Raw genomic sequence first — 19942 nt, 5'->3', positions numbered from 1 at the left:
AACATCGTAATATCATGTTTGATTATTACCTCGAGTTTGATTTTTTTACTTGCCCTATAGTATCCACCTATATCGCAAGTCAAGAAGGAAAATATTTTCATAGTACATTATGAACTAAACCGATGAGCATAGAATGTAAAATAAATATATTTTTTGTTGTATTTATTAACTTTTTCATACATACCCGTCGATATACTTTATCAATATCGTCAAATTTTCTAGCTTCTTCTGGTAATTGGGATCGAATATCACCACCCACAAATATACCTTCAAGATAAAGCCATTTTCTTTGTACACTTATCCATTCATCAACAATCTCATAAACGAGTGCTAAAGTTCGCTCCCATTTGTTTACATTTTGGAGAAACGGACCAATAAACCTATTAAGACAAAATAAATTGTGGATTTTCCATTATTATTTCACTTAAAATCAGTAGTTATTCAATTCAATTCTAAAATTTAAAGTATGGCGCTCACAGTAAAACAAAAATTGTAAGTATATATTGTAGCCTGTTTATAATTATTGTTTAACTTAACCTGGAGTTTATCCGTTTAAATTAAAATAGGACAGATAAACTTCAGTTTTATTAAAATCAGCTTAAACTGTGCCAATGAATACGCCCCTCGGATATTGTGGATTATTTGTTAGCTTCATAGCAAACTGTCATAGCAAACTCAATTAGGTGTGTAAATTTTGCAGAAAAAAAGTAAAAGCGAGTATTTGTGTGTTGTTCAACTAAATAATTTGTAATTCATTTTGCTTCTCGAGACATGTCAATTCATAACAATTTATTATAAGTTTGTCGAGATAAAAAATAAAAGATACAAAAAATTACAGCCACATGGTCTTCTGTTATTTCATTTAAAGATTATGATTTGTTCTATCCTTTTTCAATAGTTTATACATATACACCACACGGAGAAAAAAGATATACTAAAAACAGATTCTGTATTATAAAAGATTTCAGCATGGTTTTTTGCTAAGAATCCATTTTATTTGATAAGAAAATCTTTTTATGTGAAGACTTTTTAATTAAAAAACGTGTGTGTACACTAGGGTGGTCTTTAAGAAAAAAAAATTTGAGACGTCCCCTTGATTGGGTTCAAATCAGGAAAAAAAATGCTCTAATTTTTTCAAATGGATCACCCTAGTGTACACATGTACACGCTCACTCATGAGGTTATCGTTGGGTATTGCCATTAATTTCTTTTATGTAGTTCCGTCAAAAAACTGACTTTGACTTCGATTGGCAAAAAAAAATGAGGGACTTATTTTTGCATAAATTTTTTTTACATTTTTTTCTCGGAAAAACTTTACAAAAATACTTTTGAAAATTTTCACTCTTGTCCTTTTTTGCTTTTTGAGCCAATGTAGTTGGGCTTAAAGCATTCAAAACAGCAACATTTTTACTGGGGAATATTACTTAAGTTAGTCAATGAACCCTACTAATCCCTTGGCTAAAAATTCACTTTCATCAAAACTTTTTTGTCCTAGTATGAACATGCCTCAACAAAAACGTCGGTAGGGAAGTGTAGTTTAATAAAAGCTGTGTTCGCAAGTTAGCTGATCAGTGCTGATGCTGACGTGTGACGTCTATGACAAACGTCAGTGCGCACGATCATACCGAAAAAAGTGGAATTTGATAAAAAAAAGAAGTCCCCAATAAAAATATGTGAAAATGGAATAAATTAAGTAGGTACGACAGTCACACGAAATACCTTATTTGTGCCTTTCCTGAACCACAACACAAACCTTTTAACACAATTTCTTAAATTTAAAATTGTATGAATACGAATAATTTAAAAACATTTCCTGTGTAATTTCCATCAAGAAACAACACAAAATTTATCGAAAATAACCTAATAAAAATCAAAACAGCGCTTAACAACATTTTCCATGATTTTCAAAAAATGTCCATTTTGTTCATCAAACATAACAATTTAACGGATTTTCTTGTAAAAATATTTATAAAGTTGAGTAACTTCCACATGGATTCAATATTTTATTTTAAGAAGAGATAGGGTTCAAGTTCGGTTTGTTTGAAAGTCAATTTAGTCGTTTTTTAACATGAACTTATTCCACTTTCAAATATAACGACTCAATTAATCAAAGCTTTTTCGATAGTAATTATGTAATTTTCACTATTAGTCATTAGTATTTATTCTATTGAATAGACCTTTTTGAATGGAACAAATTCGTTCAAGAGTTTTTATTTCTGATTATGATTTGGCTGGAATACTCCAGCCAAAAGTGCTACTAAATCCATTGGTGCATTTCTGAGAAAACGGCAACACTGGTCTGTTTTCAGTTTTTTTGATTTAACTCGAAAACCAAGCCTAACTTTGAAATGGTTCAAAGACACTTTTCATAGCAAACTAAATTTTCTGTCAAGTTAAGATGGTTAAGAAATTTAAAAAATTATTTTTGACTAAAATTCTAACCTAAAATCAAAGAAAAAAAGTTAAAAAATTGACGATTTTTTTTATTAAATCAAGGGGCATTTTGTGTATGTAGCCGGTACGTCCAAATTTTGTACTAATGAAATAAAGTAGAGGTAAAATCCTTTGATAATATGCTATTTTTATTTTTTTGTCAAGAAACAACTTAAAGGGACCTATTCAAAAATTAGCACTTTTTCTAAATTTTTGACACTTTTAGTTAAAAGCAAGTTTTTAAAACTCGATAAAATCGTATTAATTGGTAACTATTAGAATTTTAAAGTAAACAGACCTCGAGAGATTGATTTAATATAAACTAAATATGACACACAAAAAAATTTATTTGCATCCTTATGGCCTTTTGTGCCATTTTGTGTATGTGCATTTTTATAAATATGGATCGAATGGATGGACGGAGAGCCATTAGCTTATTGCATAGAAGAACATTTAATTCCAACTGAAAAACAATTCTTGTAAAATTAGCGACCAACGAATAGTTTCTCTTGAAAAACGAAAAAACTACTCAAATGAGTTTTAAACAAAATAGTCCAGGCAAATTAGTAAATCAAATTGCATTTTTCGCGGGACAAATTTTTTTTATGGAATCTGTTTGGGTGTGTGTCCTTATCGTAAAAGTGCATTTTTTGGGATGGAAGGACATCGGGAACAGCCGCCATCTTCGAAAAGAGGTCGATGCCGTTTTAATTTCTTCTTCTCGCAAGGTTATGATATTTTTTGAAAAATCTGAAGAACTTTTGATTTGCATTTTTCGCGGGACAAATTTTTTTCATGGAATCTGTTTGGGTGTGTGTCCTTAAAATTTTTAAGCATTTTTACTTGACAGAAAATTTAATTTGCTATGAAAAGTGTCTTTGAACCATTTCAGAGTTAGGCTTGGTTTTCAAGTTAAATAAAAAAAAAAACTGAAAACCGACCAGCGTTGCCGTTTTCTCAGAAATGCACCAATGGGTTTAGTAGCACTTTTGGCTGAAGTATTCTTTAATGCCAAGGAATCATAATCAGCAATAAAAACGAATTTGTTCTATTTTTGCTCTGGAGCTCCGGTCTTTTAAATAGACTATTTTATCTAGATACATACACGTATTGAAAATTTTCCAAAAATGGTATTTTGACTTATACTGAACTAATGCTTGAGCCTTCAGGTAATGCAAATTAAATTCAGGATGATTGATAGTGCTCTTATGGAATTTCATAAAAAGTATTCAAGAGGCATCCGTTGGGTTGTTGGGTGTGCAACTCTGATGACCGGAGACTTCGCGCTAGCGATTTTGAACGATGGAAAGCCATCGTATCTTAGGCAGGAACTCTTCGTAGATCTGGAGCCCGTTAATAAATATAAATTTACATATATGTATGTAGTTGTAGCGTTTACAAAAATGCCTATTCTTCATTTTATCAAATCACCAAACAAAAATAAAAACTTACTGCGAAGCACCCATCGACTGAAGATTGGTTGAATTATCGTCCAAAACTTGCATGATTTCCTCAACTGAACCAAGAATGTATCCACGGTCCTCTTTTCCTTTTAAATGTGTATGAACCTTAAATGCCATAGCTGCCCACGTTTCCTCAACCTCTCTAATACCTTTTTCGATCGATAGCTCTTTCAATGCATTGTTAAGAATAGTTTCAGCAATTTCCTTAAAAAAAAAAACAAAATGTACTCAATAAGGCATGAGTAATATTCAAACCATGATTTTCACTAACTTGATATTGATGGAGTTGCATGTTAAACATGTTTTCCAATGTAAATACGTCAGGAGCCATATCAAAAACCTTGCCAGTTTTTTGCATTAGCAAACGCCAATGACGTTCTCTTAATGCTTCGTTTTTCAAGCTCACCATCAAGGGTATTGAGTTTCTAAACTGCTTCATTTGCAGTTCTAACATTTGTCCAGTTATCAGATCTCGAACCTGTAATAAAGGATGAAATATATACATATGTATACTTAAATATCAAAACATTGTTAAAACAACTTTTTTTGGAAGTTTCCGAAACTCTTTTATATAGCTTTCAATTCCATCATTTAAAATCTGCGGATCCAAGTCAACCCATAAAGTTTTAGACCAGTTTTCTCGAGCTATTTTTTGTTGCTTATAAAGTCTGTAGATCTATAATAAAAAATCTTTATTAATCCATGTTGTTTCATTTAATTGAATTTTCTTACAAGCTGCATTCCATCAAAATCAGTTCTTACTTTGGTAAAACTATTGTAATCTACAACAGGTATATCAAATAGTTTTTCTGCACTTGCTGTAAAAAAAAAAATTAATATAAGATTAAAAAAATCAATGACAAAAATCCTACACAACTCAGTCCTTCGTTCTTCTAAGTTTTTAAATTTAGTCCCATATGTATCAATTAGTCTTGTTCCTCTATCCAAATCAGATCCAACTGAGCCTGGACCGTTTTGTTCAAAATCCTCAATAAAATCTTGCAGCTGACACGGAAGTTAATAATAAAATAAAATCAATTTATTTGATCGTTTATATTAATAATAATAATAATAGCTGTGTTTTTTTATTCCTCGTGATCCAGATCAGATCATGAATTTATTTGCGAAACAATAACAAAACAAAATCCTGCTTTTGTTGTAAAGCTAATAAAAACAATGATCTGATCCGGATCACAAGGAAAATAAAACACAGCTGATGATTACGGGATTACTGACTTTACCTCAGTAACTATTAGGTATAAAAAAACCGAAATGATTTTTTTTTCAAATAGATAGAATAGATCACAAACTACTTAAGGGGTTATATCTAGTTGTAAGTGCAAAAAAAAACGTTCTTTTTTGTGGATTTTTTGTGAGGAGGCATTTAATTATATGAACATAAAGAATACATATCCATAGAGCAAATTTAATGTATTAAAATAATTCGCTGTGTATTTAAAAAAATATTGGGTTCCTTTATTTTTGTAGTAGATCTCCTAGACGACCTAAAAAAAAAGGTGTCTAGCGGTGAGCAAGATATCTCTGATCCAAGTCACTTAAAATTAAAAAAATCAAAAGATTCATTTTCAGGATAGACGAATGCAGGTAATGAACGAAGGAATAGTCAAAATTTTGATTTTTGACAAAATGGCGGCTTCCCAAAGAAAAAAATCGTTGTTTTTCACGAAAATTTACACTTTAAAGTGGCTTAAAAAATCGAATTATTGTCAAAAACCTTTTTCCTTCGTTCATTACCTGACGAAGGTATCTAAGAAAATTGTGTAAGAAATTCAAGCCGATTACTCCAGCCGTTTCGGAGAAATTTTGCTCACCGCCAGACACCTTTTTTTTGGAGGTCGTCTAGGAGATCTACTACAATAATAACGGAACCCAATATTTTTTTAAATACACAGCGAATTATTTTAATACATTAAATTTGCTATATGGATATGTTTTCTTTATGTTTATATAATTAAATGCCTCCTCACAAAAAATCCACAAAAAAGAACGTTTTTTTTGCACTTACAACTAGATATAACCCCTTAATGTTAAATTTTCACCTCATCGTGTATATAATTTAAAATCAATCATAATAAAAATAATCGAATAATAATAAAACATAATACAAACACTTCAGAATCTTATTAAATATGATTTAAAATCATGAAAATATAAAATATATAATAAACCAGCATAAAAGTGTTCATATATGCGTTTCGCCCCGATGTAATGGTTGGGCTCATCAGAAGATGACCATTACACCTTGTCTTGACGCATATTTTCCCGAATAAATCGAGATTCCATATAATCCGAGCTGCATAGAGCAACTGCGAATTATATAGTTGCTACAAGTCTTCAAAGAAGATAAATTGTAGCTATTTTTATTGCCTTGCTATGGCATTGGAGAAATATTTTATGATTTTCATGATTTTAAATCATATTTAATAAAAATCAACGGTGTTCAGGATAAAACATTTCGACTGTTAACAGTCAAATATTTCTACTTCAGAATCGCTTACTTCCTCCAAGAATTTGTTTATATCCGTTGTTACAATCTCTGCAAATTTCTGCTTGATTGCTCCTAATTTAAATGATCTGTACAGTGAAGACCGATATATTCTTTTCCATCTTTTTTCCAAGTGATGTGCCATTAACATGTCATTATAATCGAACTGCAATGTAAAAAGAGGCATTTATTCAAATAAAATTTACTAAGGGTTTAAAATATAACGCCTGAATTCGGGGTCTGGTCGTTTTTAATTTAGTCAATGAGGATTCAAAAGGTGGCGATCTGAAAAAAGTTTTGATATTAGCTTAGTTTGGATGCAGAATTGAAGAATGGTTTATTCTGAGTATAAATCTCATTTTGCGTATTTATTGGTCTGTCATTTTGAAAAACGCATAGGACTCAATGGGCTTTACCAATAATCAAATATAAAGCTCACTTAAATATTTAACTGAATTCTAAGTTCTTCACCCTTCCTTAAACCAATAGTGAGGTTTAAGGATAACGTTCGGTTAAATTGTATATTTGGGAAACTCGACTATAATATTAACCGAGCGTTAGCCTTTAACCTCGCTGTTAAGTTGGTTTTTTGTTGTGACGAAAAATGTAGAATTCAGTTTTATATTTAAGTGAGCTTTTAATTTAATTATTGGTAAGGCCCAAAATCTCGAGAACGACTTGTCGCTCAAAAAATTTTCAAGGTTATTTCTGATTGAAAATACCTACATATAATTATCTTTCTTTCTCTATTACATCTTCTTCTTTTTCATATTCTTAATACCCGTAATACATATTGTTAAGTGGGAAATAACTGAAAATAAGATACTTAAAGGTGCTCTAGCTCTGAAAATATAACTCCAATAGAAAAATGATGAATAAGAAAAAGAAAGTTAAATATATTTTCAGTCAAAGAGATCCTTAAAAATTTTCTGAGTGACAAGTGGTTCTCGAGATATTGAGTCTTATGCGTTTTTCAAAATAGCAGACGCCCCACAAGACCATTGATTGGCAAAATGCGAGTTATATTCAGAATTAACCTCTCTTCAAAACTGCATCCAAAACTTTTTTCAGGTATTTCCTCATTGACTGAACTTTTTGTCAAATATCAGGCATTGTTTTGGCCAATGACAGTTTTTGATATTTGAGCTTAACATTATTACGTATCCGAATGTATTTGTATATAAATGTACGCATATAATGTACCTAGTTGTATAACCGTTTATATTATGAGCCTAAGCAATGGTAGAGTTGTGTGCCAAAAAACATCGATGAGGTGATCAATCTGATTATAGAAGATTATCATGTGACATACCGTGAGATTAAAGCATAACTGACAGGGGCGAACGCAGGGGGGTTGAAACCCCCCCCCCCCCCCCCCCCGAATTTTTTTCTTAAAAAAGGAAACATTAATTTCCTGTTGAAATTCCCAACTTTAAGGACTTATAAAGTAGATACACGGTTAAAAATTCTGGAGTATTTTTTAATACAGCTCTTGTATTAAAGCAATTTTCAATACAAAAAATATTACATTTTAATACTTCCAAAATATTAAAATTATTTTTAATCTTTTTTGTATTAAATTTCAATATTTAAGTATTAATTTTACTACTTGTAAAACAAAAATCATTAGAAAATAATCTCCGTGGGTTAAATTCTAATCTTGTATTGAATTTTAATACCGCTGTATTAGATTTTAATATTTTTGTATTAGGTATATTTGAGTATATTGTATTACATTTTAATATAATTATACTACATTTTAATATAATTGTATTAAAATATAATAAAAAATTATTAAAAACTAATATAAAAAGTATTAATTTGTAATACGAGAATATTAAATTTTAATCAAACGTCAGCAGCCACAGTACACATATTAAGGTAATATATTCCGAACGTTGTCTAAATTTGTTTGTCAAAAATGGCCACCAATCTATCAGGTCGGCCTTTAATTTTTATATTTTAATCGCGGTAAACAGGAAATTTGTTTTTGTGTTAATTTATAAATGTCATTTGAAAAAATTATAAATTAGAAAATAACCAATTTCTTTGTGTTTCTTCGCGGAAAATGGGGAATAATTGTTAACAAATTAGTGGTGTGCGTGGTTTTTCGGTTTTTGTGCGTTTTTCGTCGGCAAATAAAAGAAATAAGATTTGGAATATATTACCTTTTTATGTGTACTGTGGTCAGCAGCAGCCATTTTAAAAATAAAAAAAATCCATTGTTTGAGGTACCTTTTCTAAAAAAAAAATATAATTAATATTTGTAAATTTGTACTAATTTGAAGGCGCTTTGTGTTTTTTCGAAGCAAAACACATACATTGCAGATGAATTTTGATCGGCAATAAGATTTTACATGCCACAGTTTGTGAAACATGTAAAATAGAGACAATAATATCACCATTATTATATTTTTTATGATTAATATACAATAATGAATTGAGGAAAAGAATACATTCTATTAACTTTTAATACATTTGGTATTAAACTGAAATATTTTTGTATTATCTTTTAATAAAATTCTTATTAGACATTAATATGAAAAGATTAAATTTTAATATACAATAATTGAAATTTAATACATTTGGTATTAAATTCTAATATAAACTGTATTATTTTTTAATACAACTATATTACATTTTATTACATTTTTTATTAACTACAAAATTTTAATATTTGTCTTGTATTAAATTTTAATACATTTCTGGTGTAGACCTACATATATGTAACCCAAAAAGTATTAAAAAATACTCCAGAATTTTTAACCGTGTAGTATGTTATAATTTCGCTATGTGAATGGTGGATTGATATGGTGGATCCTGGATGAAAACAAATTGAAAACTCAAGGATTCAAACAATTTTTTGCTTACATAATACAATTGTTTCACTAACAGTGATCTGCCAAGTTTTTGCTTTATGAAGAATCTAAGTGATTTTTTACAAAAAGAAAGTGCGATTTAGCTATTGCGTAGATGTATGAGAAAAATTAACGGCGAAATTCAGAGTCGTCACTCAAGTAAAATTTTTTGTCAAGTACCTACAAGTCTGAGATGAGTTTTCTGAGTGTTTGCTCACGTATTTACTTCAAAATTTCCTCAGTTGGTATTGGTTGTAAGCTAAAACCAAAGAAACCCTAAGGTTTTCTTAACGTAACAAGTAGCTTAAGTGGGCCAAACGCAAGAACTCAAGTGAAATTTTACTCACTTGAGTAAAATTTTTACTTGAGTGACGAATCTGAATTCCGCTCTAAGATAATAGTAATAGCCCTATTCCATTGGAGGTGGTAGTTTACTCGTGAGTAGAAATCTAGTACAGCAACTATACATTCCATTCTCCTCGAGTAGAAGATCATGTGTGAATTCTAGTACTAGGTCTACAAGTTTTTCATGAGTAAACTACCACCTCCAATGGAACGGGGCTAATATTTCACAAATTTTCTCTGCGACAAGTCGTTCTCGAGATATTGAGATTTATACTTAGAACAAACATCCAAACTAAGCTGACATGACGTCATAACTTTTTTCAGATTTTTCTCCCATTTACTGAACTAATTTACGAAGAATGATTTGGAAGCATATTTGCTGCAGTTATGGAAATTGGTAATAAGATGGAATTGCAATTGGTAGAACACACATTAACATTATCGCAAAACAGAGGAACCGAGGCAATTATGAAGGAAGTCCGGAAGAGTATTTTCATCGGCCGGTCTGGCCTGGTCTGTTCCGTTTTTGGACCATTTATAAGTTGAAAAATTTGTTCTTGTTCGTACTAGTTCTAGTGGTTGAGTCCCATGTCAACCCCATACTATCTTAAGACCCCGAAAAAACATATTCACTATTCAGGCCTATTGTGAGTAAGGCTCACAATATAAACGGCTTCATAGGTATTTCAATTTGTTTACTTGCCTTTATACTGTGCTCACTGAAAATCATATAAATTTGCTGCATTTCAGTTATTTCTAATTGATATGAAATCGTTTTTGATTGTATTTCAACTATTGCTGCCATCACAATTTTAAAATCATCTAGATTTTTTGGACTTTTGTCTAGGTTAATTTGAAAATGCTGCAGCAAAAACAAAATATTTCAAAAAATTTACCATTAAATACAAACCAAAACACATTATCTTACAAAAAGTGATGCTTACCTTTATTTCATCTTTTAATATTGTCATTTTCCTTCGCGTTTTATTAGCCAAAATTTCGCCTAGAGTATTTTTCCACTCTAAAGCATGTTCGCATAAACATTCTATTATTGGTTTAACATCGATACGAATGCAGCGAACATCACAATATGTTGGTGATTGACGTAATTCGTGAATTACTTTAGCAAAAAATGTAAACTTTTCATCGAACTGAACCAGTGGTGCCCCAGAGTTCACAAATTTTTCACATATTGCTACCTTATCATACGACCATAATCCGTAGAACTTTTTGAATCTTTATAGGCATTCATATATAATAAAAGAAATATTAGTTAAGTTGATATAAGGAAATTACATAACTTGGTTCACGCTCTTATATAAAAGTATCAGTTTGATCTGTAAAATGAGCCGTTGTTTTTTGAAGAATCTATAAACTGTCATTTTTTTTTCCTTTAATTCAACTAAAGTTAAAGTGCTATATTAGACTGTCAGTAGTTTGCACAGGAAAAGCTATATAGCTTTTTCTGCGATAGATCCAAACACATAGGTATAGGTACCCATACAAAAACTAACTAGATACACCCAAAAACTAACTACACGATCGATGGGACGAAACCGTCATTCTCCTATCTCCTTTCTCATTCATGTTTGTGGCGTGAGAATGGTGACTTAAGAACTTACCTTCTTACATAAGACTGAGCCTCATCAACCACTCTATTCGCCAAGTATTGTATATTTTTGAGCAACGCTACAACTTCTTCTTTCTAGTTTAAGAGAGCTTATTAAATTTACATTTAAATAAAATATATGAATTTTTCATACCTTGAGAACATCTTCGTAGAATGTAAATGCATACTTGTTTCCTTTATTTTCTACAGGTGGACATAATAGACAAGTCCCACTCATCCATCGTTTAAATACTCGTATTCTATTTGGACAGTATAAGGAAAAACGTAAGAAATTTTGTTTAAAAACTTGAGGAAATAAGAAATGTTGTAATTTCTAAACGTCAAGTGATGCAAAATAACTTAAAAGGACAATTTTCAGTAAAATAAGCTCCGCTACTAGTTTGTCGAACATATTTACTCGTCATGCACATTTACTTATCTCATACCATTGAGAAATGTTTCTGAACAGAAATAGTTAGGTGTTTAGGGGAAGATAAGCTGATTCACATGAAATGCCAAAGTCATTAATTTTAGTTAGTTCTTACTTAATTTTTTACAACAACAATTTTCAAAGTCCGAGTAAAAATGAAAGTTGAGTTTTTAATTTTTTGAAAACTAAAGCACAGCAGGTGGGTATACCAAAATAAGTATACGAAGGGGTACACTTTTACTGAATCATAGCGCAAAATCTGGTCGCACGATTTGGTTGTAACCTATTAGACTTTTGTTTAAAATATCAAAAGCAAGCTCTGTGCAAAAAATTTAACTGAAAACAGTTTTTCAAATTGAGAATATTTGTCTAATAAATTTAGGACGGAAGTTATCTTGGCAAAAACCATGCAGAAATCCTCTTAAAGTGCGGAAACCGCTTGTTTTTAGGTGGTCTTTTTTCTACGTGTAGATATATTAAAATGATACCTACTTATTATGACATCCTCTTTTTGTATCATAATGATTAAACAGTGATCAATGCCATTTTTTAAGTTTTGCCTTGTCTTGGCTGTTGGCTAACAAGCCCCACTTCAATAAATTATATAACAAAAAAGCACGAAGACTTTTTGCATGCTTGCAATTTTGTACATAAGTCTTCAAACAAATACAAAAATAAGACTTATTTTGAACAAAATATCTCACCTTTCCAGGAAGTCCTTTGCTGATTGAACAAAAATATTTTGTAATTCCGAAGCATTGGGATGCAAAACGATTTCGGGCATTAAAAGTAGCCCTTTGATTTCAAAAGTTGGAACGTTTCCCATCAAAGAATTTAAAAACTCTTTAAAGTTCCTATGAGTGTACCTGAAGAGAAATCGTTACTAAATAAGTAATAAGGTTATATCTCATATCCGAAAGAATACTGACGAAAGTGCATTTTTTAATTTTTTGCAATAAAGATAGGTAACAATAAAGAGAGAACCAAAAGAAAAATAAAACAAAGAGTATTTTACAACAACAAAAAATATAGCGTTTTCGTCGATATTGGTTTGGATGCTTGATGTAATACAGCATTTACCTTAAAATACAATCGAAAATTTCTGTTTCCCAATACCCATAGTACTCTTTCATTTTTTCTGAACGTCCTGTAAAAGTTCCCAAAACAAGACTCTCTAATTTGACTAAAACTGGACCGAGGGAATCCACAATCTTCTTCATATATGAATTTTTTTCATCTCGTGACTCTCTCAATTTTCTCAAATATTCATCACAGGAGTAAATTGTATCGTTATTTATCTCGATGCTTTTTTCATTATTAGTCTTTTGATACGTATGCGCAAATTCATATAAGAAAATTCCTTGTGCATTAATCTCATCAGATTCAATTAATTTAAACAAATTGAAGTTTTCCATTTTATTGATGCGAGACTTAATTTCGACTCGAATGTTATTTATTTGGGACACAGTGGAAACGAGTTTTCGAAGGAGTGTTTTAATATTGCTGGCAAATTTTTGAATGTTAAACGATTGCCAAGTGTAGCGGCCAACTCCTGCTTGTATTACCACTTCTATTTCATATAAGTGATCTCTTAGAAAGTCAACCTAATTGGAAATATTAAAATATACATATACAGTTTTTGTTTTAATTATATTGTTAACAGCAAAAATAACAAAAAAAACGTATTGATACCTTAAAACTCACTTGTGTTACATAAATAATGTCCATTTTTGTTTTGAAAAATCTTAAGTATGAACCGACGGCAACACCCATAACTCTACATCTACTTAAGCAACTCAATAAGTAATGATATTTAAGTATTATGTATAGTCTCACATCTTTGTAAGAAATAATAATCAAAAATAAATACAAACATAACAAACATACAAACATAACAAAAATTTAAAAAAAAAATTATTTTCTCCGAACATAGTATGTTTTGGATTAGTTTGTTGAACATTGCAATCTGGATTTAGGAACGTAAAACTCTTTTTAACCTTCATTTATTACAAAAATTCTTGCTATTTATATTTTCAACCGATTTAGTTTTTTTTTTATCAAAGCATAGGTATGCTTCATTATCTCAAGACATCTCAACAACACCGATTTTAACTGTGTATTTCACTAGACTATGTTAATATTTATTACAGTCGGAGAGGCGACCACCGTCGAGTTACTTAGCTCATAAGGTTAGAGGTTAAAATTAGTGTCAAATGAAAGGTAAGTTGATACTGAAAATGAAAAAATAGGGTTGCCACTTCTAAAATGGGAACTTCAATGTGGCAACCCTATTTTAAAGAAAAAACTGTCACATAACTAATATATTCATATCTTTGTTGTTTGGCCGGATAAAAAAATGTTTGAAATGCCAAACGAAAGTCAAAATAATAAAAAAAATAATAAAATAATATAAAGAACGTTACCCTACAAATGTGGAAACCCCATTCAAATGAAAACAAAACTGAAAAAAATCTTCTTTGAACAAAACAGTATAACTTTTTATGCACTAGAAAGCTAAACTATGCACTAGAAAGCTAAACTGCACTAGATAATACTCCCTATCTATCTAAAAAATGTCGGGTGCCACTTCGCAAATGCAGACAAGTACTCGGCAACCCTACTCAAATGCTAAAATACACTAAAGTCACCCTTTTCGTTGGCCAAAGTGTATAATATTTGATAGAGTTCAAGACTATATTATACATAATATTTTAGCTAAGACTCACCTCTATCTATAAAATTTCGGGTATCACCTCGCGAATGCAGACAAGTACTCGGCAACCCTACTCAAATGCTAAAAAACACTAAAAAAACTTGTTTCTAGGCCAAAGTGTACAATATTTGATAGAGTAAAAGGATATCACATACATCATATATTAGCCTAGACTCTCTTCTATCTAAAAAATGTTGGGTGGCACCTCACAAATGCGGACAAGTACTCGGCAATCCTACTCAAATGCTTAAAAACACTAAAATCATTTGTTTTTTTTGGCCAAAGTGTATAATATTTGATAGAGTAAAAGGCTATAACATACATCATATATTAGCTAAGACTCTCTTCTATCTAAAAAAATGTTGGGTGGCACCTCACAAATGCGGACAAGTACTCGGCAACCCTACTTAAATGCTAAAAAAACACTAAAATCACTTGTTTTTAGGCCAAAGTGCACAATATTTGATAGAGTTTAAGGCTATATTATACATAACATTTTAGCTAAGACTCCTCTATCTATAAAATTTCGGGTGCCATCTCGCGAATGCAGACAAGTACTCGGCAACCCTACTCAAATGCTAAAAAAAAACACTAAAATCACTTGTTTTTTGGCCAAAGTGTATAAGTAAGTAAGTAAGTAAGTAAGTAATTCATTTATTGATTTTATAAAGTAATAACATGATTATTATAAAAATGAATTTATAAGCTATGGCATTGCCGTCAGCTCAGTTGGCAATAATATTTTAACAATTTAATTTTTTTTTTGGTTTAAGAAGTTTACATTATAATTTTGTTTTAATCAAATTCAGTTATCAATAACATTCTATATTTATACGCACTTTTTAAGAATGAATAAAGATTTTTCCAGTTCGGGCCATTTAGCAAATCAACGGTTTCTTGCACCGTTAAATATTTAGCTCCTAGATATTGTTGTCTTTGCACTGCATAAATTGGGCACACTCCAATAAAGTGAAAGCAGTCCTCTTTTGATTTGAGGTTACACAATGTGCAAAACCGATCAAAACTTCCATTATATGGTGCACCGTTTAGCCCAAGGACCTCGCATCTAGTTTTAAATATTAAAGAGATTTGTTGGTAACTATGCAAATCACAAAAATAGTTATCAGCTTCTAGATTATAGTTGAGTTTTGAGTACAAGAATCTGCTATCCGACTGCTGGGCTTCCGCTACAAGCAACGCTCTCTGATTATCTTCAAACTTTTGTATTGTACGATACAACCGATCTTTTAGTGTTATTCTATCGCCGGGAATTATGTTGGTATTTTCTCCATAGACTTCGCCAAGATTTCGCCATTTCTCCATCCACCAATCTTTATTTCGGATTTCATACTGTAGCATTTTCCATACGAGTCGTGATTCGGGGAAGTCGAGTACTTTTAGAATATAGTCGGCTTGTGTTTTAAGAGTACTAGTAAAAATTTTGGGTAAACCTGTTTCTAAGTAAATAGCATAATTTGGAGTTTTTATTGGTAGGTTGAACAATTTTTTGATGAAACTTCTTTGCAGCTTTTCCATTTCTTCAAATTCATCAGTTCCCCATACTTCTGCAGCGTAACACAATGTCGATTTAACGACTGAATCAAAGATTTTGTACTTTGTTGACAGACTAACGTTTTCATTGAACAAAACATTTTTCCAAGTAGAGTTTATAAGTTTCTGGCAAGTTTTAGTTTTTTCTTCAAAATGTGTTTTGAAATCAAGTGTTGTATTAAGCTTTACTCCCAAATAAGTATACTCTCTCACAACATCAAGACGGTTAGTTCCCAAGAACCAATTATAGTTTTGTGTTGAGTTACCCCGATTATTTCTTGAGAAAACCATTACCTTCGATTTATCTGTGTTAATGATAAGTCCCCACTTCTCACAGAATGAAACAAGGCGGTTTATCATCAATTGAAGATTTTGCGGATTTTCAGATAAAACTACCAAATCATCGGCGTACAAAAGAACATTTACGATGGTGCCTGCAATTCTGATTCCACCAGGTAGTTCGGTCACAACATCGTTTATAAAGAGTGCAAATAACAATGCACTAAGTGGGCATCCCTGCTTCACACCACTATCTGTTTCAAACCAATCCGATATATTGTTTCCATCCCAAACAGCAGCATTAGTTCCACAATACATTTCTTTGATGATCTGAATGAATTTGGTAGAAAGTCCGATATGCGATAACTTGTACAAAAGCGCGTTTCTATTAATGAGATCGAAAGCCGCCTTAAAATCTACAAAAAGTGCGTACACCTTTTTGTTTCTCGCTTGAAAACCTTTTACTATTGCAGTTAGACTAAAAATGTGGTCGATAGTGGAGTAGTTTTTTCTGAATCCTGCCTGTAGTTCGGTCATGGTGTTGTTTTCATCTATCCATTTTTCAAGTCTAGCGACTAGAATTCCACAAAAGAGTTTGCCAATTGTGTTCATAAACGATATGCCACGGTAGTTTTCGGCTTTATCTAAAGCGCCTTTTTTGTGTATGGGGAAGATTACAGAGTTTTTAAAAGATTTTGGTACAATAGAGTTCGAAAAAATGTTGTCATACAGTTTTTTGAGGTGCAACAAAAATACTGGTGTAGCATTTTTAAAAAATTCGTACGGGATACCATCTTCTCCCGGTGCCTTTCCATTTTTTGATTTTTTTAAGACATTTTCAATTTCCACCAAAGAGATTTCACAATCCAGAATATCATCGACGATAACAGGTTCGGCAGTTAAAAAGGTTATTTTTCTTTGAGTTTGAAAGTACAGTGATAGGTGTGCTGCAGAAACGCCTGTACCTATTTTAAATTTAGAACCATTTATCTCTTTTGTTGCTTTCCAGAATTCTTTTGAGTTTTTAATATTTGCAAGTTGAATAGCTTTGTTGTTTTCCCAGTTGATTTTCTTCGCACGACACATATTTTTGTAAGAGGTGTTGGCTTCAGCATACCATTTCTTTAAAACTTCGGAATCTGTTTCTCTCCATGCGTGTAATAGAGCAAAGGATTTCTTACGGAACTTCGAGCATTCGGAGTCAAACCACTTTTGCTTGTAAAATTTTTCTCCGGTTGTCATTTTAATTGAAGAAGAACTTCTAATGCATGATATTACTTGCGAAGAGTATTCTTCTACCGACTCTGTGTTCAACACCGTATTTGAAAAAAAGTTGTCAATAGCTTCATGGTATATGTTTATTTTTTGTATAATATTTGATAGTTAGTGGCTATAACATACATCATATATTAGCTAAGACTCTCTTCTATCTAAAAAATGTTGGGTGGCACCTCACAAATGCGGACAAGTACTCGGCAACCCTACTCAAATTACTCTGTATTTATTTATTTTTTTTTTGTTCTACCAATCTATTAAGACTAATAATATAATTTCCCCACTTAACTATTTAAGCGCTTTTTCATAAAAGCTTTCAATTTGTTCTATATACCTTTTTACTAAATTTTTTTTATTTTATCATTTTATATTTTCACTCACATTTAATTTAAATCTCATGATATTAAAATCCTTTATTACTTTAAAGTTTGCTGATAAACAAATTATTCGGTGGTTCAATGCGTCTGCTCTTCGATTGGTGATCTGAAGGTACCTAGCTCGAATCCAGGTTCAGGCAATCTCATCAATACATAATTTATTATTTCTTTTTTTTTTATATTTTTTTTCTTATTGTTTTATAATAATTCAGGTTTTTTAATTGTTTTTGTTATTTTATTTTTTTTTAGTTTCTCCTTTTTCTTAAATTTGTTTCTTTATTACTACTTTTTTTTTATTTTTATTTTTATTAACTACAAACAATGGCTGGTGGAAATGCTAATTGCTCTGGTCATCCCAGTAATACTCCCCTATTTCAGTGTAATGGGCCTTGTGAAAAATTATTTCACGGCAAATGTGTTGGTGCTACCACTGCACTTATTGATAAAATCGTCTCCTCGGAGATTGGATTTTGGTATTGTGCCAACTTCAGAAAAATTTCTTTGTCAAACTTATCTTTTAAAATGTCTGCTCTTAAAACCGAAATAATCAAAATCTCTAAGGTTTTTGGTGAATTAAATAATAGCTTCTTAAAAATTGTGTCCACTGTTAATAATTTTTCTATTCCTATGAATTTAGTAGATAATTCAAAATCAACAAGCTAGAATGAAATACCCGATGATCCTCTTTGTTCAGAATCCACAAAGTCTTAGCTTCCTAACTCTCTTCCCACTGGTTCTAAGAAAAGCAAGAAAAGAGGGCGTGACCCTACTTCCTCTGCTAATAACGTAAGCCCCGAACCCAAAAGATCATAATTAAGAAGCAATCAAGCTAAAATTCACTCAGAATCTCAATCTCATTCAATTGATAACGTGTCTTTATCAACTGATTCCGCTAATAGTAATGATATTATACCGATATCTCTTGATTCCACAGCTCCAAAACCCCTTGCACCAGCTCCCGATTCTCAAATTTCAATCCCAACACCCACAAGAAATAATAATAATAAGTAAAACAACTCAAATTTATAATAACTCTCAAGCTTTTCCATATGACCTTCTCGCCTTCACTGAAACATGGTTGAACGCTACTATTTTAGATAAAGAACTTTTCGACAGAGAGTTCTTAGCTTACAGGAAAGATCGTCATGTCGACGTTAAGAGCCCAGTTGGAGGTGGAGTTCTCATAGCTGTTCGAAATAATTTCTGTTCATCCCTTGTAGCATTTCCTTTTAAACTTAACATTGAACTAATTCAATGAAATAATTAAAATACTAGTAAAATCAAGCCATCTACATATTTGTTTTAAATGTTTATATCCCACCCAAAACTTCCCCTTCTACTTTTGCAGAACTTTCAATAGCACTAGATTTTGTTTTTGAAATTGTTAATCTAGACAGTTCAATTCTTTTATTAGGTGATTTTAAACTCCATAATATAGACTGGGTCCCATCAGAAGACGAATCCTACTTTGAAGCTTCTTCGACTTCATCTCAACAGGAGCTTCATTTGTTGGACAATATTATCTCTACAGACTTACAGCAAGTTAGCTGTATCAAAAATTTTAGAAATCGAATCTTCGATTTAGTTTTTTCATTATTAATACGGTAGTGACAGAAGCTTCCACTGCCATATCTAACATAGACATTTACCACCCTCCCCCTGGATTTTTTTTGGATTTGGGAGGTCATTTAATTGAAAATTGTAATCCTCAAGACACTTCGTATGCCTTTGACTTTCGTAAGGCTAATTATCAGCAGCTTTCCGACATTCTCAATACATCTGGTTTTGAAAACTTACCCACCTCGGATGACATTGAGATAACTGTTTCTCACTTTTACCGTGTTTTAAACAATTGTATAAGCGAAATAGTCCCCCAAAAAAGACCGAAGTATTCTAACGTTTCTCATCCTTGGTATACAAAAGAGCTAAAGATTCTTCGAAATAAGAGAAACAAAGCTTGGAAAAATTATGTAATGTGCCCAAGAAGTAAAGAAATTTATATCTCACTTTTTGAAGAGTTTAAAACCCTCTCTAATAACTTATATGTAGATTATCTTAGTCAGGGGCGGACTGGGGGTCAAAGGGCCTCCCGGGACTTTAAGG

The 19942-nt window shown here is 31.4% G+C and overlaps 2 protein-coding genes across 4 annotated transcripts in view; one reads left to right on the top strand and one right to left on the bottom strand.

The window, feature by feature from the left end:
• LOC129912522 (transcription initiation factor TFIID subunit 8) overlaps positions 1-19942 on the top strand; it is a 488289-nt gene that overhangs the window by 317958 nt on the left and 150389 nt on the right. The gene's annotated exons all lie outside the window — the stretch shown is intronic.
• The window catches only part of LOC129912515 (dynein axonemal heavy chain 10), a 134100-nt gene that overhangs the window by 74068 nt on the left and 40090 nt on the right, over positions 1-19942 (bottom strand). For all 3 annotated transcript variants that reach the window (XM_055990798.1, XM_055990796.1, XM_055990797.1), the window contains exons 20-32: positions 12725-13248; positions 12349-12510; positions 11369-11474; positions 11228-11310; positions 10550-10841; positions 10309-10467; positions 6416-6568; positions 4769-4901; positions 4629-4714; positions 4438-4572; positions 4168-4374; positions 3886-4100; positions 185-380 (exon numbers count right to left, since the gene is read on the bottom strand). In XM_055990798.1, the coding sequence (XP_055846773.1) occupies positions 185-380; positions 3886-4100; positions 4168-4374; positions 4438-4572; positions 4629-4714; positions 4769-4901; positions 6416-6568; positions 10309-10467; positions 10550-10841; positions 11228-11310; positions 11369-11474; positions 12349-12510; positions 12725-13248 (2451 nt within the window). The remainder of the gene's footprint in view (positions 1-184; positions 381-3885; positions 4101-4167; positions 4375-4437; positions 4573-4628; positions 4715-4768; positions 4902-6415; positions 6569-10308; positions 10468-10549; positions 10842-11227; positions 11311-11368; positions 11475-12348; positions 12511-12724; positions 13249-19942) is intronic.

This window comes from Episyrphus balteatus, chromosome 2 (assembly GCF_945859705.1).
Source record: "Episyrphus balteatus chromosome 2, idEpiBalt1.1, whole genome shotgun sequence".
Lineage (NCBI taxonomy): Eukaryota > Metazoa > Arthropoda > Insecta > Diptera > Syrphidae > Episyrphus > Episyrphus balteatus.
The sequence above is the reverse complement of the archived record's forward strand: the minus strand, read 5'-3'. Positions and strand labels throughout refer to the sequence as shown.